General features: G+C 33.3%; 3 protein-coding genes across 3 annotated transcripts; 2 read left to right on the plus strand and 1 right to left on the minus strand.

Moving 5' to 3' along the window:
• Positions 1–13,738: 13,738 nt before the first annotated feature.
• On the minus strand, positions 13,739–15,509 carry LOC125211684 (uncharacterized protein At3g28850-like). The gene has a single exon (XM_048111577.1). The coding sequence runs from the start codon at positions 15,293–15,295 to the stop codon at positions 14,540–14,542; it is 756 nt and encodes a 251-aa protein (XP_047967534.1). The 5' UTR covers positions 15,296–15,509; the 3' UTR covers positions 13,739–14,539.
• Positions 15,510–16,628: 1,119 nt separating this feature from the next.
• LOC125215829 (agamous-like MADS-box protein AGL11) lies at positions 16,629–17,351 on the plus strand. The gene has a single exon (XM_048117397.1). It carries the CDS (start codon positions 16,653–16,655, stop codon positions 17,349–17,351), a length of 699 nt encoding a protein of 232 aa, XP_047973354.1. The 5' UTR covers positions 16,629–16,652.
• Positions 17,352–17,773: 422 nt separating this feature from the next.
• Positions 17,774–24,172, plus strand: LOC125216911 (LRR repeats and ubiquitin-like domain-containing protein At2g30105). Its single transcript, XM_048118698.1, has 10 exons — positions 17,774–18,186; positions 18,270–18,364; positions 18,626–18,778; positions 21,005–21,115; positions 21,213–21,313; positions 22,498–22,635; positions 22,831–22,879; positions 22,991–23,056; positions 23,191–23,310; positions 23,844–24,172. The coding sequence occupies exons 1-10, from the start codon at positions 18,012–18,014 to the stop codon at positions 23,955–23,957; spliced, it is 1,122 nt and encodes a 373-aa protein (XP_047974655.1). The 5' UTR covers positions 17,774–18,011; the 3' UTR covers positions 23,958–24,172.
• Positions 24,173–25,116: the final 944 nt, after the last annotated feature.

The raw sequence follows: 25,116 nt of genomic DNA on the forward strand, positions 1-25,116 counted from the left end.
TTGATGTCCCCGTGACATCAAATTCAGTAGATATATTAAGATTAGAAGGAATACAATTCAAGTGGCTGGGCACATTGCTAATTTTATATTCCCTTTGATTTCACTAAAAGACAAAAGAGAAAAAAATAAAAAGCTCGATCTTTTTATTTTCTTTTAACTTTTCCATGTTAGGAAATACTAATATTTTATTCAACTACTTTATGAGTGAATCCACTTCTAGTATTTCTTAAAAGGGGTAATGTTCTCGCGGAATATATAGATATTATAATTGTTCAAATATCAGACTCTTTTGCATATTTTGAAATTTTGACTTTTTTAACAAAAAACTTCAAAAACTTTAGTTTTATAAATCGATAATAATATTATTGTCGTACAAATATTCAAGTTAGATTATGGTTTCATTATTTAATTGGTTTCACCTTAACATATACTCCATACAACACAAGAAAAGTAAATATGGGGAAAAATGTACACGATTAACTAATCTAAAATTATTTTCTGAGTAAATATATTTTATTTATAAAAAATAATCGTATTTATGTGAATGATATTTATTTTTAATAGTACGTAATTGGTAAAGTAAAAAGAAAAATAGAAATTATAAATAAACAGGAGGAAGAAAGAAAAAATGTTGAAAAAAATTAAACAAAAATGTAAGTAATTCAAAAATATAAAAATAAGATTATTTTTTATAAAAAAATACTAGAGTTCACAACTACTAATGCGGACTTATATTCCTAGCAAATTAAATTCAAATAGAAAAGCCAGTGGTTGTGGATTGGATTGAGTAAAAATTATGATGTGATGCATCCACAATGTGGGCCAGAGCTGGAAAAGATCAGCCTTTTTCCGAAATAAAATCCTTTCGATGATTATAGGGCCCATCTGAATTAAATTTCTTAAGTAGACTCTTACCCCCAAAATATATCTTTTTTAAGGAAAGAATTTCTTGACTTATAGTAGTATACATACAGTATATATAATTATAATATTCCAGTCTTCACCAAACAATAAGCTTCATGGATATGAATAAGTTAGTAAAAATTGGTAAGTGGATGTGTATTGTGAATTATTGAGTCAACAAAGATTTTATGTCATAAATAGAGAAAGCGAAAAATGATACTCCTACTTCGTACAATAAACATAGGTACTCTCCCCGTCTCTTAAAATTTGGCACCATTTGATCTGGTACGAGTTTTAAGAAATATAATAGAAAGTAGGTTGAAAAAGTTAGCGGCATGTGGATCCTATTTCTATATATTAATTTTAAAACAAAATGTGAGTGAGAGTGAGTTAGTGGAATGTAGGGTTCACTACCAAAAATGGTACTTCCTCCGTCCACAAAAGATGTCACACTTTCCTTTTTAGTTTGTCCTACAAAAGATGTCATATTTCCCTTTTTGGAAAAAGTTTTCTCTCACGTGAATATAAAAATTATATATTCTCTCTCCATTCAACACACAAAACTAAACCTCCTAAAATCATGTGTCGTCCCACAGTGGAAGGTGACAAATTTTTAGAAACGGACAAAAAAAAAATAAGTGACAAATTTTCAGGGACAGGGGAAGTACTACAATAATGGAGAGTGATGTCTACAAATAAAAATAGATTAAATTAATTTTTATTTGTTTACCAAAATAACATGCTACTAGTATTATTTAATGTTTAGATATAAATTAAGTCATGCTTGTACTATATATTAAGATTATTATTTATTTTTTACGTTAATGCATGAAATATACTTTTCAAAAGATGTGGTGGACACAACACTATCTTATTATGCTACGATTTTGTGACAAACAGAAAAATTGAATGAGCAACCTTTATAGAGAGAGGAAGTGTAACTAACATGGTAATAGAAATGAGGGTTTTATTTATGCTAGTTTTGATTTTTCAATCAAAACATGATTTTTTTTACCTTCATCTTATAAAGTTGGAATCTTTTACCATACATTTTTTTCACCATTTAAATAAGAAGTTACATTTGCATTGGAATAAGAAACAACCAATTTTGAGTCACGTCGAATTTGCACTTTGAGTGAATGGTCATTTCCATTAGAAATTAAAGTTTTGGTTGTCGGATGATGCGACCGCCACTTGGACCAATCCACCCAAATTATTGAAATTATTTGATTTCCAAATATTCTCTTTGCTCAATACCAAGTGAAAATTTTATTCTCAATTGATATTTGTTACAAACAGAAAATAACAATATACTATTATTCCAGTGCATACGTTTTTTTCCTTCTTTTTCTTGGAATAATTTTAATGTCTAAATTTTCAGAATTTTGTAACCACAATTTCATAATTCATGTCATCATAAATATATATTACAAAACTTATTTATAGGACTATGATGTGTATTAACGAAAGGATACAATTGAAAAGAGAAAACGACGTAGAATTAATTATTATGATAATGATACAACTTAATTTAGTCTCTTCTATGAATTAAAACAAACTTATAGGTATAAGAATTGAGTCACAAAAAATCTAGCTTCTTTCCTCGAATAAATTATTGGTTCAAGTCTCACCGGTATCTATATTATTTAAACGATTACACTCCATGTTTTGATATTTGGATGCCTATTAGAAAATTTGTTTCATTTTGTATATATAAAAACTTATATTATTGCTGAGTTTGAGAGGTTTTTTTCCTCTGCATTCTTTGTTGCTTTGTTGAACCAATGACTCACTCAGTCTTCTGGATTTGAACAATTTTTGTTTAACAAAAAATCCTAAACATTTGTATTGTACTGTTTTTTATAGGAAAAATGGACTACATTAATTAAAAAATAGTCTCCGGTACAATCCAAATTATAAAAGCATGAAATATAAAAGAATTCCGAACTCTTGTGGTTTTAGGAGTAGTAATCATTGACACTATAACTTATATACTATATTTATATTGTTATTAAATGGAAATTAGTTGTTCGGCTTTATATGGTGACTTTGACCATAATAAAACGAGAAAAATGTTAATATGCCAACTGGGCCTTTACTATATAGGCCTTCTCAGCATTACCCAAAATAGTGGATGTTTAACAAAAATGCTAAAACTATTTTGGAAAGATATATTCAGTTTGTCTGATAAAAATAAACTGATATGAATTTTAAGATGAAATTACTAATGTATGAGAGAAAGAACAAATACATAACTGAAATTAGTAGCGAATGGTTTATTTAGAAAAATCAAAATAGAATTAAACTATTTTTTAGGGTAGATTAAAATGAAAGAAAAACTATTTTATGAAACGGACTATATTTTAATTATGTAATTTACTTAAATGATTAATAACAGCTTTGAATATGTGAGAAAAAAAGATTATTATATATTCCTTCCCATTAGTGTCATTTTCTCCGTAGTGCTGGCTCTTTCGACATTGACGTTGCTTTTAATGACAATTACCGTATATATATCTGGTAGTTTCAATCCCTAATTGTCTAATTATTTCGCACTCATTAGACATATCTCTCACTCATAGTTTCTATTTATAACATTTGATTTCAGCAATAGTAATTAAACCAAATATTATCCTACAATAATTAATCATCAATTGGGCCTCAATCTATGAGTTGCAGTAGGTAACTAATGAATGAACCAGCGATCATAGGTAGTAGTATTATTTTATTTTCTCACATTTTGTAACATCCATCTACACTTAAAATTATAAAGACATTTTTGTGCTAACAACATACTCAATTGTTATTAATAAAATCATCATTTATACGATCAGCTATTGTTTTTAAGAATCTTATTTAATAAGAAATGAGGATTTCTCCAATTATAATGAATTCAAGTTGCCTCTTTTATGGAGGAAATGAAATTCAAATTGTATATTCCGCAACTAATTAATTTACTTTGTCTTTGAAATGAATTTTCAAAATTAGATATACTTATGTAAAAAAATAATAAGCTCCATTTCCAACTTTATACCTACTTTGTTTTGACGTATATTTATTAGCATACTGTATAAAATTCAAGCCACAAAATTTATTCTTAGGCAAAGTACGTATAATTAATGAGCTACCCTCACATATGCACTGAAGAGCAACAAATTACTGGTAAATAATCATTTTAATTAACATTTATTTATTATAATTAAACATAATTCTCTCTATTAGGTTTTACAGGAGTCTTCATCATAGTTGATTTGTATGTAGGTATGTTATAATTTTATATTTTACCACCTTTTATAAAACAAACAAGATAAATGTGATCCCAATTATTTCAACTAGTAATAAACTATATACCAAATTATATTATCTCTCTACAGCTTGATATAATCAAACACGCATTTAATTGGATGAAGATGAATTTATTAACTTATTATTTGTATATTGATCGGCACAGTTTTTTTATGTACGAAAGTTAACTTTGACTATAAACTTGAATAAAAAAACCCATAAAAATTAAAAGTGGCTATTCGATTAATTACTAAAAGTCGTTACTTTTTTATAAAAATAAAACCTTGTTGTACTCATAAATCATGATAGTACGTACCTGTATTTAGTTAAGCCTTATTTTCCTTATTAATTTAACGGATATTAGAAACTTAATGAAATTTGTCAAATTATATGTATAGTTAGCACTAATAATATTTTATTTTGTAGGAAGGTTTGGATGAGATCGATCATTTTGTTTGAAGAAAATTAATGTTCCGTTTTCTGTTCTTATCTGGTTATCAAGACAATCATTTCAACTTTGATGTTGGTTTTGAAATAGATTCTTAATCATTAGTATATTGGTAATGATATATTCAATTGTTTATTATGATTATTTATTTTACATTTTGGTTCCTTTTCCGGTTGCTTTTGAATGATCTTTTTCTCCTTTTCTTCTTCTTATTTTCAATTTTGATTGTACTATAATTTCATTTTCAATTATTATTATAATTATAGATTATTATTTTTATAGGATCCGACTCATATAACAAATGTGACTTTAGTCATTTAATGCCATTTTATATTAACAATTAGCAAGCTGGCGATTAAAGATATTAATTTGAATAATTCTTTTTCTAATTCGGGCAAGACTAGTAACCATATTTCAATTATCAACATTCGCTGGCATATATTATGACAATAATCTATTTTTTCAAAGGCCGAGGTATGTTTGTTATTCTATACAAATATACATGCCATTAAAGTATGGATTTGAATCAATTTCTTGACATGTTTTCATGCATCATATGCATATTTAGTTATACAAAATTACAAATATGCCATTAGAATATGTCTTTATATTTGAATCTTGACCCCTCTCACAACACAATGATATTTGTGTGTGTATAAACAGATACTATATCTTGGTATAGTCCACTCACACCATTAGCTTCTAAAGGTTTGTTCACTTCCCCTCACTTGTATGTATATATACACATTAGTTTTTGTTATTTAATTAGGGTTTGATTGCTTTTTTTTCATCAACTAAATAGATTTGTTGCATGCAGCACAACATATGCATATGCAGCCGCAATCAAGCAACATGTTTGTACAAAATGAGGAGCAAGATATGAAGATGAAGGTGACATATTTTTTTTCTATCAATTTTAAAAAAATACAATATTGATTTATTGTTCAATTTGAAGATGAAGGTGGTATTGCCGATGCCGTTTTTCATGGCTCCATCAGTAGAAACTCAAACCCGAAAGGCGACTATCAACCTTGACAAGGCCATCGCGTACGAGCTCAAACACGGCCGCAAACTCGACCCCAAAATGGATACCAAGAAGCTCCGAAGGTATACTATCTATTACTACTTCTTTGTACATACAATATCTTTATCGTTGTCTTTTATTACTGTTTATATTCGTATTTACTTTTTTCTTATAGTTGGTCACCATATTTTTGGCTAGAGCGTTTTGTAACATATTTAAAAAATCAAAATTTGTAGCATGAAGTTGTGATTAGTTTGCATATTAATTTTAATACTTATTTTGCATATATTAGGACCGTATCGAACAGGCTATCTGCGCAGAGGTCCAGAGTGAGGAAAGCTCAGCACATTCATGACATGGAAAGCAAGGTCACAGAGCTTGAGGTAATTAATAATTTAATTAATTTTCAATAATTGATTAAAACGTGAATAATGCTAGGGCAAAGCTACATCGAGGTTATGAGGTCATGGGCTCCTATCAATTTTAATATTTTCTAGGACTAGGAATTTTATGTTATAATTATGTTTTTTAAAATATTTTTATTTATTTAATTAAATTTGAGTATTTGGAACCTGTCTCATGAAGTTTTAATTAATTCTATAGTTAATTCATTTATCTTCTTTTCTATTACTCTTTGTTTTATAATTAGTTTAAATGTGTTTTAATTTCAAAAAGAACCATGCCGTAGAAGTTGAGTAGTAGTATTTAGTAATATCATGCTGTAATTATAATCTTTTTGAAAATTTTTTAATTAATTAAAATGAGAATCTATATTTAAATTGTCTTCCATTATAGTTTGAATCCTATAGCTAATTCATATCTGTTTGCTTATATAAAGAAGATTTAATAAAAATAAGAGTTTTGGTGATTTGTTAGATTTACATAATAATGGCGAGAAAGTTGAGTAGTAATTATAAATTTTTTTGTAAGTATATTACTTAATAAGCTAAATTTGAGAATCTATAAATTGTCATTAATCCTATGATTAATTCATTCCATATTCTGGTTGATTTTCAAAAGAAATCATGGTGTGAAATGTGGAAAAAATTACTAGTAGAGAAGTACTAATTATTTTTTGTTGCAGAATACAATAACGATGGTGAGGCTAAGAGTGGAGAGTGTGAAAGAGAATCGGAGACTGCTGCAGCAGCAAAATGAAGCACTTGAGCGACTTGTGCAGATTCGTCTCCAAGAAGCAAACGTTTCTCAAAGTAATTAACATACATTTGTTTATTTTTGTCTGAATTTGGATTAAATTAATTAGTTTTGAATTAATACAATTAATTAAACTGCAGTGGTGGCGGAGAAGAACAAGGCTGAACTGGGGAGGCTTAAAGGTCAGCTGAAGGATCTTCAGACTTGGCAATACTACCGACAACCTCAACCTCAACCTCAACCTCAACTTTCATTTCTCAACTTTCAACCCTAATTCATTCACTTCTCTCTACCTATTTTATTTTTCCAAAACTCAATCTTTGCATTTTTTCCTTTTTTTGTTCTTGTTGAATTAAGTTCTGCAGTTATGTTTTCGACTCTGGATTTGGATTTTTAGCTGTCGTCCTTTCACTTTTTGGGGGTTTTCTCAGTATGTGCTTCATAGATGTGGAACAACTTTGAAATTTGTATTCTAGTAGTAATAATTTTGAGTGATGATTATAATTTTTAAGTACTACGTACTATATTATTTCCTCCATTTATGAATAGGAGTTTTTATATACTATTTCTGTTATGAAAAATAATCTTGACAGTGAATGATACAAATATTATGCAAAATTGGCAAGCAAGAGAAAATAACAAAAATAGTAGTTCAAGTGTTAATAGTGAAAAATGTCACTGACAATCATTATGGAGATAAACTTACTATATAAATAGAGACTAATCATGTGACCAAACAACTTCTTATAGTATTAAAAGTAAAATAAGACTTCTATAAACGAATGGAGAGACTATTATTTAATTAGCATAAATTTGGAGTTTTGGAATTTGTCTAGCTAGAGATGACTAATTCATGTTTCTGTCTCTTTATTCCTATTTAACTTGAGATTAATGTTATGAAGGAGTATATTAAACACACGATTTTTGGAAATTTGTGTAAGTTGACTTTTGTTTATAATTAGATTTCAAAAACAAATATGAACTTAAATCTCAATGCGAAATGTCTCATGATCTTTAAGCTAGTGTTTATGTGCACCGGAAATCTCATTCTTTGAAATTAGGGAGTAATTTTCAATGGGGTCTTCTATTAAGAACCACTTAATTATCAGTTACTACTTAGTACACTAATTAATTACTGATACATGTTGGATACATATAAACAAAACACCTGATTAAAAATGACAAAAATAACTAATTATGATGATGATGGACACTAAATTAAACAAGCATTTCAATTTTATTTTCTTGAAACGACTATAATCAGTAATCAAATTTTGATTATGCCTGGATCACATTAAACCAAATTATAGGTAATACACTCCAAAATTCCACCTAAAATATCCCCTGCATAGAAAAAAACTTTGAAATTTTTGGAGGGTCGAATCATTTGCGTCACGACAAACTCCACTCAGCCGCCACCAGTGTTGAGTTATGGCGATTGTGTGTATATATATATATGCACCGCTCCCCATTTCCACACACACTCCTTAAATCAAACTCAAGGTTTCTCTAATCTCTCCCCCACTTCAAACCCTCTTCTTCTTCCTTATTTTTAGGGTTTAATTCCAAAATTCTACTTTTTCTGAAATTAATTTTCTGTTTTTTTAGGCAAACAAAGCAATCAAGCATCAGGAAATGGCAGCCTCATTTGATCCGAATTCCGGCAGCTCGAGGATCCAGCCTAGCAACGTTGGAGGGTTGAGAGGCGACGCCGGTGATGTGGGAAAAATGAGGGAATATTGGAAGAAGGAGATGATGAGGAAGATGAATAGCCCTTTGCCTTTGCCTCCACGTCAGCCAAGGCTGTCGTCTACAGCGGAGAAATCCAAAGGGAGTATGGATCTCGATATGGCAATCGCGTTCGAGCTCGTCCATGGCCGGAAAATAGACGTGAATATGGACGTCAAACTGCTTAGAAGGTAGGAGGAGTAATTAATAAAACAAAACACAAATTAATTTTTTGGAAATGTGTATATTTATATATATATATATAGATCATGCATATTAATTTATTTCTGTGAATGTAAATATATATAGGACCATATCAAACAGGCTATCTGCGCAGAGATCGAGATTGAAGAGATCTCAGTTCATAACTGATTTGGAAAGGAGAGTTAAAGAATTGGAGGTTAATTTAATTTGCATGTGTTGTTATTTATTCATAGAAAATCAATTTTACAATCCATCAATAAAAATGTATGAATAATGTATGAATTAAGAATTTTTTTTTTCCAGGAGGTGGTTGCGACTCTAAGTCCACGAATCCAAGGCTACCACGAGAGGAAGAGAAGCCTGCGGCTCGAAAATGATTCGCTAAGAACAATCCTCGAAATTCGTGCTGCGGAATCAAAGATCGCCGAAGGTGAATATTTAATTAGTATTCCTTTTGTCCGCGAAGTAACGACACATTTTTCCGTTTTGATCTGTACATGGATGATTGTCGCATTCGATTTTAAGTAAATTTGTTGCACAACACAATCGAATAATTTATTGAAATATTGATTACGTAGAAATTAAGAAAATCCAAAAATTTGTATGTGCAGAGAGGCTGGAGGAGAAACGGAGGGAGATAAGAGAGATGAAAGAAGCCCTAGCTAGAGCCGATGGTGATCAACAACCATCTAGTTCGCAACATGATTTGGGCTCAATTGAACCGAAGCCGAAGCCCTACAGCATCCAGTTTTATCAGGAGCGCCTGATGCAACTGGAGATGAACCAATTCATCTCCCAAGAACTGAATACTAGCGGAGCAGAGCCCCGCCAGGATTCAGTGATGGAGTCCACTTGTGATGGCGATGAAGAAGAAGAAGGAGAAGAAGAAGTCGATAAGTATCTCAACCTCGCGGATGAGGAGGAGCTCGACCTCCATCTAGCTAATCTATGAATTTGAGTATTCATCGTTGTTGTTGTTGTGGTCGTCGCTGGCCTTCTAAAATATTATTTTTTTCAGTTAGGGCATTTAATATTTCATGTGCGAAACATGTGAGTTGAGAATATTTCTCAAATTCATGGTGATTACAATTAATTTGTGAATGGGATGCCATGGATCCTACAACTATTTGAGGAAGTTGCCATAATGGCAATTGGCTGATTAGTCATCCTTGCAAAGTCTTATTAGTAAACTTTGATGAAATATAGTACTAGTTTATTTGACAATATACTTCTTCTATGATAATTAAATTGGACATTCAGAGTCAACTCATCTACCACCACTAAAAATTTCTAAAAAAACAATCTTTTTTTCTATTTGGATCAAAATTTGAAAAAGTTTCATATTGAAATAATTAGATAGGTAACGGTAACGGCCAATATTAAAATAGTCAACTTAAAAACAATCAAGCAATGAACCTATTCTCCTAAAATTCTGATCCTTCCCCAACTAATAGCCAAAGTCAAAAAGGTAAAATGAAATGGCAACAACTCCTTTTCAAATTATTTATATAATTATTAACTAGGAACTAATTATAATTATAGTATTGTGCTGTGATAATCTTTATATTATTAAGATTCATTAAACAACATCGCAACTTAGATTTATACATCTCAATCAAAACTTTAATTAACCAATTAATTATAAAGTAAAGAAATAAAAAGAGAATCCAATTACAACGGTTACAATTAAAATACTCCTAATTCTTAGTATTTGAAAGTCTGTATATATTGTTATCAAACATTTGACCAGAAGAGAGTTGTTTTTTCTGCAACCAGAATAGATTTGTTTTTTCTGCTTTTAAGAATAGAGTAATGAGTGAGAAATTTATTGGTGGGATCCACTTGCAATCACTATTCACTCTTTACATGAAGCTATAATTGTATAAATATTTTAGTATTGATCAAAATATAGATCATGATAAAATAATTACAATGAGTTATGCATAATTTCAAGATTGGAAATTTTAAGATTATTTTATTATTATACCCGGACTATGCAAAAAGCTTCGTTGGACATGACAGTAAATTTGGTGTCTGAAAATTTGAATTAAGTTGTTGGATTCTCTCACAAGATGGAGTATATTATAAATGTAATGACTGTTATAACGACCTCGCACTAAAACCCATCCATTTATTGTCTAGCCCGTGTGAGAAACCAATAAGTAGATTCCATTTTTCGATTGGAAATGTGCTCCAAACTTTTGGCCTAAATTACATTTAGATTTTATCTAATGAAAAAATATATTTTATGTTGTTTTGTTTTATAAAAAATATACTCCCTCCATCCCACTACAAGTGATTCACATTTTTTTGACATCTCACTTGAAATGAGTAATTTCCTTTTTAGCAAAAAAAGGAACAATTTTTCTCTTATTTTATTCTTTTTGCCTAATATATTCTCTCCTCACTTTACTCTTTTAATTACAATATCATTTTTTAAATCTCATACTCAAAAGAATTAATGGTGATAAAAAGTTGTTTAGTCACATGATTAGTATTTTATTATCTTCTGGTTGAATATTTTGTTGCATACAAATTCATCTTCTATATTGTACTAGTAGTACTATATTTTGTGGTAGATTATGATCATAAAAAGATTATTTAGTCAGTTCTATGAAAAATAAGTAATTTTACGGATTAATAGATTTGAACAATTTAGCATGTGAAAGACAAAATTTTCTGTTGTAACGCTTCAACCTGGTAATCAATAAAATCAAGGGCTAATCAAATGGTTTTCAAAATTAATTTGCAAATAAAGAAAATGCCAACTATTTTTTGTCTTAGATTCGAATAAGCAGCTGGCAGTCACTGTAACAAAACAAATTCTAATCTGGTTCATCACTGTCACGCGTGATAAATTTGTGACATTTTAAGTTAAAAGCATGTTTATTTTGAATACAGTATATTTAATTACAATACCACATTTTACAATATCAAAATTTTCAGTGAAAAATAATAAGATTCTCATCAGTAAAATGACCTTTATAACGATATAGTGATTGCCTATTTTGAAAGTCTAGGGATTTAGGTAACGATGTGCCATTTCTAAGTTTCTACTGTATAAATTATTTATCGATGCTACGACTCCATTTTTTGATACTCAAATTACTTTACATATATGTAGCAAATAAAGTGAAACTTGCTTGTTCATTTACTTTTTTTTGCCTTTGAGTTTCTTTATTTTTTAATTTATTGAATTTGATATTGATATTTTACTACACCCTTCGTCCCATGATAAATGAGGTATTTTTTCCATTGCCCCAATATAAGCATGGCATTCTTTCTTTAGCAAAAAACAAGATATTTACTTTATTTTTTTTTTATTCTCTCTCTTACTATATTCTTTTTTACTTTTCAGTATTTTTCCATACTTTATTTTCTTTCTATTTAACTCATTAAGCATATTTTTTATTAAGTCTTGTGCGCAACTCACTTATGGCTGGACGAAGAGAGTATTTTCATCTATACATATTACATTCTGCTTCTAATTAATAGTATCTCAATATTATTTTGCATTCTTATTTTCACAAAATTGATTTCATAAAAAATATGGATGAGAACAAATATAGGGTATCCGGCTTATCCATACGAGTCAGATAACCCAATCGAGTATCAGACATATTCACACACCTAATTAATACCGGTTTACCCATGCCCAATTTTACGGGGTTAAATAACCCAATCCGGTACCAGACATACTCGCATACCTAATTTATACCGGTTTACCCATGTCCAATTTTACGAGGTTAAATAACCCAATCCAGTACCAGAAATACTCATATACCTAATTAATACTCTGATTTACTCATATTCAAGATTTCTTGTTTGCTGTCTTTTTTACTAAATTCTTATCTTATTTTCAACTGAATAATAAACCTTACAACCCCACATATTCTCTTATGGACATAGAATGACAAATTCATCTCTTTCCAAGAGTGACATTATCATTGCTTCACACCTAAAAATCATTTAAGTTCGTCCCTTACGACAACATCATATCCATTCGAAACCTAGTTAGTTCTAATCAAGTTGTGGTTCTTGGATTAAACATTTTAAGTGAATTACTGCCCAACAAACACTTAATCTCCAATTATTTATATTGATATTTATTTTGGGCATCCGGTACCCGATTAGTAGGGGTCAGATACCAACATTGGATATTTGGGTACCCAAAAAGACCCAGGTCATGTATCAAGTGAGCTTTCGGGGCTGTTTTCGCATCACGATTCTCCACCCCTAAGCCCTAATTAGAATCCATGGATCCAATTCATCCAAACTATTGATCTTTATTCTAAAATTGTCAAATTCCAAAAATCATCCAAGTTCTCAAAATTTTGCACATTATCAAAATGCTCATTTTTTCTCAAATTCAGGATACTCTAAGAACACTAAATTTTTTCCAAATCTAAGCCAATTCTTACAACTAAAAAGAAAACTACACCGCAATTAGTTTGGATTAGTTACAATTATTATGTTTATTAAGAGTATGCGAAAAAAATACTACTACTTGAATTAGGTTATAGTGGAAGGTGACTGGTGGATTGTGTACGTGAATGAGAAAAAAAATGAATATTTTATTAAAAAATTTGTTGGGCTGAATTAGGATCATAGATGGAGGTAGTCTTATTAGAGTGTAGAGAGAGTTGTCTACATATAAAACCATTTTCGAGTAAGTGTGAAGTGGGTTACTTGCCTTGGTGCTCAATGATCAGTTTGTTATATGAATTGGGGCCCAACCCCTAATTGATAGATCTAAATCTAATATTCCAAAACAAGATAACCTATTGTCAGAAGCAGAGTAGTAACACATGCTCACTCTCCACTTTTCCTCCAAATTCTTCAAAGTGGAAACATCAATAATGACCTGGGAACCACTCACAAACTATGCATCATTCTTTTAATTCACCCACTACACTTTATCTCAGACTACAGTGTATCTATGCACATATTTCTGGGAAAATGAAGGACTGAATTCATCATGGAAATCACAGTAAAGAGAGTAAACAAATGTATCAATAGAAGGTAAAGCAAATCCAACCAAATTATACTAGGGAGGAACTGCCTATTGAGCAATGCAAAAACACTGCTTGAAACATCCAGTTGCAACACTAACACACCCTGTTCTGATATGGAGTAACGCACACTGCATTTGTAAGAGTTAACTGCTTTGTAAACTGATAATTATCCTTCCTATACTTTCCAACTCTGGCACATAAGAAGGTGCTGCAAACAAACTGCCAAGGACTTTTTCTTTCCTCAGTAGATCTACGGCTTCAAGCACAGCAAGGTATTACTTGTTTAAAGTAGTCCATGAAAAATATCTAATTACATAAAGAAATCCCACAAGCTTTTTCTTATCAACCACAACCACCATGGATCACATTCCTTTGTAAACAAGATTGCACACTAACAATAGTAACAAACCAAGTGGATCGACAAAGTATACCGTCATAACAAATGAAAACGCAAACACAAAAACACGGGCACAAACTATCTAATGGTTTAGTTATTGATCACAAAAAAACAACATTTTTGCAACATTCATCCACAATTGGAACAGGATGGTGTCAAAGGAAGCAATAAAATACTCTTTCCTCCTTTTGTCAAAGAAAACTACACTAAAATCAACCCAAAATCAGCTACAGCAAAAGTCACTCAAGCCCTAGCTCACATAAAAGCACTAACCTATTAAAGCTAAAGCTCGAGTGCTTAATGGTTCACATATTGATCAAGGATTTATATATAAAAAACTAAGACTAAAAATCCAAACAAACATATCAGCAAAAAGCAGTTCAGAGGGGCGCAGAGGAACAAGAAGGGCACCTAATGAGGCCATTCTCATTGCACAACGTACAACACCTGAAGCCGGCTTTCTCGTTGTAGCATTTCCGGCTGCCGTCGCAGTCTATGCAGAGGATGAATCCGTATCCGCCGCAAGTGTCGCACGTGCCGAGAGCGGCGCGCGGCAGCCTCTCCATGTACTTCTTCAGCTCGCCGGTCTCGTGGAGGCAACGAACCTCCTCGGCCCCGCCGATGTATCTGCCGCCGATGAAGACCCTCGGCAGCATCAGCTTCGACTTCTCCGTGAGGCCTAAGATTTCCAGAAGCTCCTCCGTGAAGCGGCCGTCCATCGACAGATCGCGCTCGTCGATCGGGACGCGGAATGCGCGCAGGATCGTTCGGACGGCCTTGCAGTCCTCGAATGTGGACCGAACCACACGCAAACTCGTGAAGTAGATCACTATCGTCGCCTCCGCTCCGGGGATTCGGATTTCGGGGCGGAGCTCTTCCTCCTTCTGCTCCTCCGCCGCGACCGCAGCCGCGGCGGCGTTCTCGAGGAATGATGGGAGGTGAGAGAGGCTGCGGATGAGGGACTTGACGCTGCTGCGGGTGCGGTGGCAGATGGAGAGCCTTCTAGGGGAAGCGAGCGTGTCGCCGCCGCCGTCGTCGTCGGAGAGGAGAATGTGGATGTCCTTGAAGGAGGAGCAGGCGAATTTGGGCGGCGCGTCGTGGAACCGAACCCTTGATTTGGTTCGTCCAAGCAACATGGATTTACTTCAAATTCAATCAATCGACGATTAGATTGCTGCTTAGACCACAAATTGATTGTTGATTGAATACAGATTTCTCGGCAATCGATGTTTTTGGGAGTCGAAATTGGGGATTTAGGTTTGGCGGGTGGTTTTTCTTGGCGATTTAAGAAAAGGGTTTTACTTGGTTGGAAACTTGGGAATACAGAGAGAATTTTTTGGGATTGGTTAAGGACTTAAAGGTAGTTTAACGGGTGTAGAAGCACTATATATAGTACTCATATCGGGTTACCGGTTCATCGACCCCACTATCGATCATGAAACCCGGAAAACTCTCGTACTAAAATATGACTTTTTGGAGTTTTATGAGTCGGCATCTCTGCCTCAACCCTTCTTTAGTCTATTCGATTCGTCCAACTATTCGGATTTTCGTTGTTCGATGCCATTTATTGTCAACTAGAACTCTCGAACTGCTTATACTTTTCGAGGCAGACAATGATCTTCTTTACTATGTGACTCAATAAAGTTAGTCCAATCATTCAGACTTTTTTCTTCGAAGTCATTTATTATCAACCATAGATCTTGTACTGCTTCTACTTTTCGAAGCAAACAATAGTCTTCCGTACTGCCTGACTTCAATAAATTCCATTTTTCTAGATGCAACATTATCTAATTCATTACTTAGAAACCTAGTTTCTTGTAATTTTCAACACATGTGAAGCATACTTCATTTAATTCATTTTTGTGCATTAACTATTCTCCCACAAGAGGATGTCAAAGTTGAGTATTTGTAACTCTCTGTAATAAACATTCCCATTACTGTTTTTTTCTAATAATGTAATATTTTTCAAATTAATACCCTACTCAATTTATACACTGAGAATAGATTAAAATACACACATTTAAAATAGAAAAAAAGCAAAAATCATTATGCAATTAGCACAAATATATGTAGAGAGAATACATAAGGAGTATCAATTAGGAAACTTTTCAGTATTATGGAGTATATATATAATGAATTTATTTTTTTACTAATTTACTCAAAATTGGCAAAATAGGAAGCAAACTATAATATCAATTGATCCTTTCCCTTCAAGCAACCATGGGTCAATGGCCAAAATTTAGGTTCTGCATTAATTAGTCTCAAAATATTACGAATCTAATTTTTACTAATTTACTCAAAATTGGCAAAATATAAAGCAAACTAAAGTAATTTAGATTCTGCATTAAGTCTGGAAATATAAGGCAATTTTTTAATCTTACAGAACCATAACGAGGGAGAAAAAAAAAAAGGAAAAACTTTATATAAGACCGATCACCACACCACACCCCATTCCTCTCATCTCCTCTCTCACAATCGATCAAATTCAAACAAATGGGTCGCGGCAAACTGAAGATGGAGATGATCCAGAAGGAGAAATCCAGAATCATTACTCTGAAGAAGCGAAAGGAAGGGCTAATCAAGAAACTCCACCAACTCACCACGCTCTGCGACGTCCCCGCATGCATGATCTTCCACGACCCCACCACCAATTCCACCTCAGTCTGGCCGGAGGAGGATCCCGGCCAGGTCCGCCGCCTCATCGACGCCTACAAGGCCAAGAAAAGTGACCCCACCAGCGGCGGCGTGAGGGAGTACATGCTGTCGAATTTCTTCGATGACCGGCAGAGGCAGGCCGAGGAGGAGCTCGAGAAGCTGCGGAAGGAGAATGTGGAGGGCATGTTTCCGACGTGGGACGATCGCCTCGACCTCATGGATGAGGCCCAGCTGAGGGAATTGGCCGCGGCGGCGCGCGGCAAGGCCGAGGCGGTACGGTCAAGAATCGAATTCTTGAAACAGGCGGAGGCGGATGCGATGGTGGTGATTGAGAACAATGCCATGCGGTTTAATTATTGTGATTTTGATCAAGATGTCAAGTCTGCTGAAGCTATGATGATGGATTCGATTCTTATGCCGCCGCCACCGCCGCGGCAGCCGCTGTTGATGCCAGCCGTTGATGCCGCCACCGCTGACAACGGCGCTTCGGTTGATGTGAATGAGAATGGTGACTTTACTCGCTATCTTTGTCATTAGATGAATACATGCTATTTTTTGTGGATCTTGCAAAGATTTGTCACGAATTTTGTTAATTAACTGTTTTTTTATGGTGATGAATAATATGTTGTGGATGTTACACAATTTGCACTATGTTTTACATTATTATCGATTAACGATTGATGTACAAATAATCCAATTTGAAAAAATGTAGTACTTCCAAAACTTGAAAAAATGGAAAAAAAATCCCATCTTTAAAATTTTGTTATTACAATTGATGTTCCTTTCTCAAGCATAAATTGGTGACAAGAAAGACTATACACCTTTGCACAAGTAGTACAATTCTTGAATCCCAAGTACCCCACACAGTTGATGGGTCCCAATTACGTATTTCGCTGATTTTGTTTTGCTTGATTCCCACCGATATCAGTTTTTTGGTTTATTTCAATGGCTGAATTAACTGGTGTCTAAATTAATGTAGTAACAATAAAAATTAAAATGATACTTTCGACTCAATATAATCAATTTGCTTTTTGTAATCAACCAAAAATAGAGCTCAGCAAAGCTCCGGTTTTAAAAAATTGATTTGGATTAATACTCTCGATCAACCAAAAGAGTGTGATTGTTGAATTGTTAGTGTTGGGAATCTCTCGCATTAATCAATTGTTGCTTCAAAACAATTGATCGAGCTCGGCCGAGATGGATTCCGAAGCGGCGACGGCTGCGGAAACAAGCAAAGTAAGGTTGAGTGTGAAGTTCGGCGGTCGATCCATACCGGTTGAAATTGCGGCGGACGCCACCGTCAAAGACCTTAAACTTCTCCTTCAAACGCTCACCGATGTCCTCCCTCGGGGCCAGAAGCTAATCTGCAAAGGTATTTTTCAGTTTTACATTTTTTGATGTGATAGCCTTTTTTTTTTACTTTGATTAGGGTTCCTGAATTTAGATTTTTTTCAGGGAAAGTTTTATCGGACGATTCGTCATTGGCCTCGGCGGATATCAGTGATAGGTCGAAAATTATGCTCATAGCGTCACAAGGTTTACATCAAGGGGTAAGCCATCGTCGTCTTCTTTTTCAGTATGATTATATTGGGATAAATTTGATGGCCATGGCCCCAATTTATGTATTCTCTTTAAGAACAGAGTGCTGCAGCTGTCTCGAGCCAATGTGTTTCGTTCTTTTGTTCATTGAAGTAAACATTTATGATGGTTCATAGCTAGCTGATATAGTTGTTCGACTAAAGCTATCTCGGGAGATTGAAAAGAGTGTTATCTTGAACTTCAAGAGTGCTGATTTGCATATCTTTAAACAGGGTGGACCGATTAAAAAAGAATTGCCCACTGCAAGAGCGGCGAGGGATTTTGCAACAGAAAAGAGGAAAACCAATGAAGAAACTGTCACCAAGAGCCGACTTGAACGGTGGAAACTCTCTGGGGTCCTAGCATTGTCGGATTGTGGTCTCACGGTATACGGAAACTTAAATTGAACATGACATTTTAGCAATCTTTAATTTTTTGTAATTGTATTTTTATGTTTTGTCTAAGATATGATGAGGAATTGATGTTTTTTCTTCACATATACTTGTTTAACTTGGGAACCTTCACCAACATCATAAATCACATACATATTTGCATATATCCTTGCATAATGACAGATAGTCATTCCTATGTTCTGAAGAACATAGAAATAGAATAAAGTTACATCAGTTTTTAGCATTTTTTAGCCGAGCAACCTAAGGCTGAAATATTAAATAATGGTATTTGGTTGAGATTGCTGGGCAGTACCATTTGAGCTGAGTTACATCCTCTAGGACATAATATTTTAAAAGATTTTCAGCATCTGTGGTTCAAAATTACTGATTTCCCCCTAGCTTGTAAATCCAGTACCTTACTTCGCCTTAGGCAATCCATGTGGTGAAGGACTAATAGCCATAGTAATAGGACAACCTGCATATTGTCTTGTGGTATAAGAACATAGATAAGTAGATAACTGGTTAGGTATGTAATAACCAATAGGATAAAAACACTCATATTACTACAACAAAGACATGTGGCCCCTTTATGTCTCTATACAATAATAGAAAGAGCACAGCAAGCTGTTGAAAGGACTCTAGGTGGTAGATTTGTGTGGCTGCTGTCCATTAGTAATCTACTAGTTCATGTCTTGTGGATAGTGTCTTTGTCTTCAGCTTTTGACTTGTATATCAACTCAACATTCAAGCTTATAACTCATTTCCTATTATTGGTTTCTAAGTCAAATTTAGTTTGGAACCCATGTGGAAACTTGGCTGTTGGTTTCCATTGATTGGTAAAGATTAATCTAGTACAGAATAGTTTCGACCACATTATTCTTTTTTTTTAACCTAGATAACGGAGATAACGATAATAGGTTATTATATATTGAACTCACCTAGCATAGTAGCATGAGAACATCTAATCAACTTTCTTGGCATCAATACTTACTTTTGTTGCCCGTGTGATCTATGTGACTATATTCTTCTAATATTTAACTAATCAAGAAGTTTAAGCCCTTAATTGGAGAATCTGCTTACTGCCCTGCAAAATTAAAACAACTCAACTTCTTTCTGCAATTCTCAACATCTAAAAGAAAATAAGCTTTGGTTTTATTGCGCAAAATGGATAAAACTCTGTTGTATCGCTCCTCCTAATTCATGTGAATGAAACATCTTTTACCTCTTAAGTCTTAACTTCATTTCAATGACAGGATTGATCTAATGCATATTTCTAATCTAAAATATCGTCTGAATGCGCACTTGAACTTGATGGCTCTGGCGTTAGATGCAAGAGTAGTTGATCAGCTCTAATGCTAGTATGGTAATCGGTAAAATATGAGTTCGTCCTGTGTTGTGAGTCTTGTGACTTCGAAGTGTTCAAGTCCTGGTTCGTAGTCAAGTGCATAGTAGTCGCTCTTTTTTTCAAATCTACGGTAGCAGGATTACATAAGCAAATACATGTGGTGCTAACTGCTGAGTACAGTTGGTCTTGAGGTCTAGGACTTTAGACTACCTGGAAAACAAGGTCAACTCTAAAAAGTGTATTTGTGTGAAGGGTAAGGAAGAAAGACATTGCAAGAAGTGTTGCCCAGTGTTGCATATGTTTTGTTAATGATCTGTGATGAGTGAGCATTAAATAATACTTTGAGCCCCTTGCATTAGAAGTTTAAATGTAGACATGAAAATTAGACGCATGGCATATACTGAGATGATATACAGAACATAATTAAAGTTTAAGCACCTACTGTATGTTGCATTTGGAATTATTACTGAATCTAGAATTACAAAATAGATCATATATGGATATGTGGCATGATATATTAGTGTAATTGATCAAGTACTTTAAAGTATCGCTGTGTGGTGAAAATCTTGAAGGCTTGTCCAAAGTGTTGTCCAACATTGATCTAATAAAGTATTTGTAACCTCTACCCTTCTCCACATTTACATGAAGTAGCAGATATCCGTTTTTCATGTGATCAGCCATAAGAAACTCAAGCTTTAACTTAAATGACAATTCTTGATAAAACTGTGTATCCTTTTTACATTTCTGATTTTCATTCGGGTAGACATTGTTGATATTTGGGTATGGAGAATATCTGTATATCTAAAGTTGGAATGACTATGTTAAATCATTCTGGTGTACCCTTAGAGAATGTTTATACTTCTTGTATATGCTAGACTATACCTAAGGACGCTTGGACGTGTGGATCTTCGGCTAGAGTGCTTGATGTAAGCCACAACTCTTTACATGAGGTGCCTGCTGAAATTGGCGGCTTAAGCAAGTTGAAGGTCTACATAACTCAATGTTTAGCTTCAAAACATTCTTAAATTAGTAAAGCTTCTTTATAATAATATCTTATTCTCTGTAATGTTTCTTCTTGTGTAGAAGCTGCTTCTTGATAGCAATCTTTTGTCGGATACTTCCATTGCCTGGGATGAATTAGCTTCTTTGAAGCATCTCATTTTTCTATCACTCAACCAAAATAAGTATGTCCATTCATACTCCAGTAGTTTCATTGGATTAGTCTCTTCATATGTATACTTGATTAGTACATTACATGTATTGTAACTTATAGAATTGGCTACATATACTTAGAAGTAACTTACTAAAACAACTAAAGTTACTTGAAGATTTTAGTTAACAAGTTATATGCATGTCCTTGCACTCTGTCTAGCTTCCTGGTTGTTGCAGTTCCCATGTTTATCTGTTTCTTCTTAATTTCACTTCTCTATCCTTGCCTTGTTGATTCCTGTGTTTGTCACTTTACCTCTATCTCTGGAAGGTCAACAGCAGTAGAGTAAAATGAAACAGGGTTTAAGTTCTCAAAGAGCTACTTGTAGAGCTTTACAGGTTCTTCTGAACTGCCCAAGCTGAAAGTATTCTTTGAAGGTTGCTTGTTAGATTTCATGATAGTAAGTGGAAAATTTACTTTGTGGAATAGGATGGATAGATAAAAATATTCCAAGCTAATCTACCATTTACTTTGATGGATTGATTAAATTTGGACTTGTTTGACCATCTTATCCCTCAAGTACCTAATCATGTATATATCAATCTATCCTATGATTCCCATTACTCAAAGTGATTGCAACCGTAGTGTACTAAATGTAATCAACTCAAGCTGTAGTGGAATATTGCAAAGTTTCTTGTAAGATTGCATCACTGTAAGTTATGCTGGTTTTTGCAGTCATTCGGGCTGTTGCAGCTATTGCACTTTTCTTAAATTGTTTGGTTATCATCATAAAACATACTAAGAATAGCTACATCATGTTTTAGAGTGTTTGAACATGCATTCAAAATGTAATCTAGGGTGTTTTCAAGCCATTCTCTGTACAGATCTACACCATTTCTTGTCCTAATGCTAATGGTTGATAGCATTTTACTGGCCTGTTCAGTTTCTGGAGGAAAATATAGCAGATTGGCAGTTCTTAAATCAGCCAAAATATCTAGAGCCTTATGCTCATGCCTCATAGCACTATTGCATTTTGGTTGCATTGTATTTATACTAATTATTTCGTTCCTATAATTTAGTAAAAAATATTTTGTCTAGTTCTTGTTTCTGTTCTATAATTTTTTGTCTAACAAATTCACCACCACTATAATTTTTAATTACATCTTAGGCAAATCTGATCCATTGTTATGAAGCCTTTCTATCTCTTGTTCCTGGCAGTTTGACATCAATTCCTTCAGCACTTGGTGCTTTGACAACCCTGAAGCAACTTGATATCACTAACAACAAGTTGGTGTGTATCCCAACTGAATTAGGTCTTCTGACAAGTCTTGAGGTGTTAAAACTCAAGAATAACAGGTAAACTGGCAAATAAACCATTTGTATAATAGCCTTCCAGCATTATTTTTCTTCTCAAATATAATTATGTTCTGTTCGGTGAGCGCCAGTTGTTGAATTCTGCTAGGTGTTTTGCAGCTTCTATCCGTCCTTTTTTGTCCCTTAGTAAATTGTCACTTAGTCCGACTTTCAAGATGATATTTCTGCTTATTGCAGGTTAAAAACTATTCCTATGAGTATCGGGGATTGCATTTCTCTTGTTGAAGTATGATCCATTCTTTCCTCCTTTCCTGTTCTATTCTTACTGTCAGCATGGATCATTTTCTGCTCTGAACCTCATCATCTACCCCTATTTACTTGGTTTACGTTTGTGCAGATTGATTTATCATGTAATTTGCTGAGTGAGTTGCCAGAGACATTTGGTAATTTAAAATGTTTAAAGGTTAATCCTTCTTCCTCTGGTGATATACCATAGCATTTGTTCACCTTTGAATGGGTGTGGGAACAAGCTTCCTAACCGTTAAAGCTGATAATTCTCCTTTATGATCGATAGTTATTCGTTTAAAACCTATGCAGGCACTATGTCTCAGTAATAATGGGCTGACAACCCTGCCCAAAACATTATTTCGCTCGTGCATAGAGCTTTCCACACTGGATCTTCATGGAACAGAAATAACGATAGATCTTCTGCGCCAGGTACATAACATTCTTTCAGATAAATCACTCCACACATATAACTTAATTACTTGCATGCATCTTATAGCCTTGTCCAACATACGTAAACAGGACCTTGACTTTAGATAACAAATTATACGGACTCACCTTGTGAGTAAGACTGTTATTGCCTCTAAACATTTTGTTTATTAGGATCCAGCTTCTATGTGATTGCTAGATATATCCTCTTCGGGTTAGCATTTACGAACTGTTTAGAGCATTTCTTTGTGAATTTTCAACTCTAGGATTTAAGTTTGCAAACTTGCACTTAGGATTTATGTTAATTGAAGCCTCCCCCCATTTCAAGTTTGGTGGAGGGCTGTATGCAGAACTATCGCCTGTAAGAGGAATGCAATCTTAATATTGTAACTAAGGGCTAGGCAAAAAGAGTTGAAAAACTTCAAAAATAGGGGCTGGTCTGAATCCTGACCTTTTCAACTTTTATTACAAGTAGGAGCTATGGAAATCAATGCTGTAACAAATTACTCGATGTGTTTACCGGTCTTGTTTTGCAGTTTGAAGGATGGGAGAAATTTGATGAGCGTCGAAGACTAAAGCATCAAAAGCAACTTGATTTTCGAGTGGATGGATCGGGTGATTTTGATGAAGGTGCTGACAAGAACTGGTAAACATTTGCAGGCTTGTTCAATCATGGTCATTCGGTATAACCGTACAAGAAATTTGAATCCCCTTGCCAGCCTATATACTCCATGATATAGGCTTGATTTTCTTGAAAGTGATTATACTAATTCCTGCTTAGCAAGAATTCATCCCATGACATCTCAAAGTGTATGATTTTATTTGTGTTTTCTGATGGTGGATTTGTTTACTGGTTTTTCCTTAATCTAACTATGTAAAATGCCCCACTGATATTTATCTATCTTAATCGGAGGCAAAATTTTCAATCACAAATAAGAATCAGTTATAGTATTTCTTTTTGTTTTTTATTGGTGTCTACTTTTCATATTTATATACAAAGTGGGTTTGTGCTTGCTTTTATAAGGTGCTATCTATTTTTGGGTTGTAATTGTATACATAGTCCTAAACCCTAAAAAAAAAAAAAAAAATAAATAAATAAAATCATACCCTCTTATTTACAAAGTACTAGTATAAATAGTAGTATTAAATGTTCTATTATTACTGTTATAACACTAAATTCTAAATTGAAACAAATTAATAGTATCAAATAAAACCTTTAAAATATAATCTTAATACAAACAATTTGTAAATGTGATGATATATGACGATTCTGAATATTATACTGCTATAAAATTGATTAATAAAAATAGAACCCGCAAATAATATATCATTGCACTCAATATTTGTTTTACAAAAATAATTAAGAATTTCCATAATATTAAAAGTACCTATAAAAAGTATAATTAAAAAAAATTGCTACAATTTATATTTTAAACTCAAATCTGTAGATTAAATGTATGGTAGTAATGACAAATGCGAGAAAATAACGAAAAACTTTTCGAATAATTGTAACGTTTTTTAGGTAAATTATAAATTTATTGGGAGTAAAGCGATGATCCTCATGGATTCAATCAGTTTAAAATACATTCAATATTAATCAGTGTTTAGTTTTGAAAATTTTATGCGTTTTGATATGATGTTAATTGACTTTTATTAACAATAAACTTGTAATGTTGTGATGGGATAGTCAGCAGTCAGCAATATAACCGATAAACCATAAAAACAGATCTGGTTGATTTAGAAAAAAATATCAATTCCCCAACAGCGAAATAATGTAATGTTTAAGTTTCAGGCTAGTTTTAAAATTTA

This window comes from Salvia hispanica, chromosome 3 (assembly GCF_023119035.1).
Source record: "Salvia hispanica cultivar TCC Black 2014 chromosome 3, UniMelb_Shisp_WGS_1.0, whole genome shotgun sequence".
NCBI classification, from domain to species: Eukaryota; Viridiplantae; Streptophyta; class Magnoliopsida; order Lamiales; family Lamiaceae; genus Salvia; species Salvia hispanica.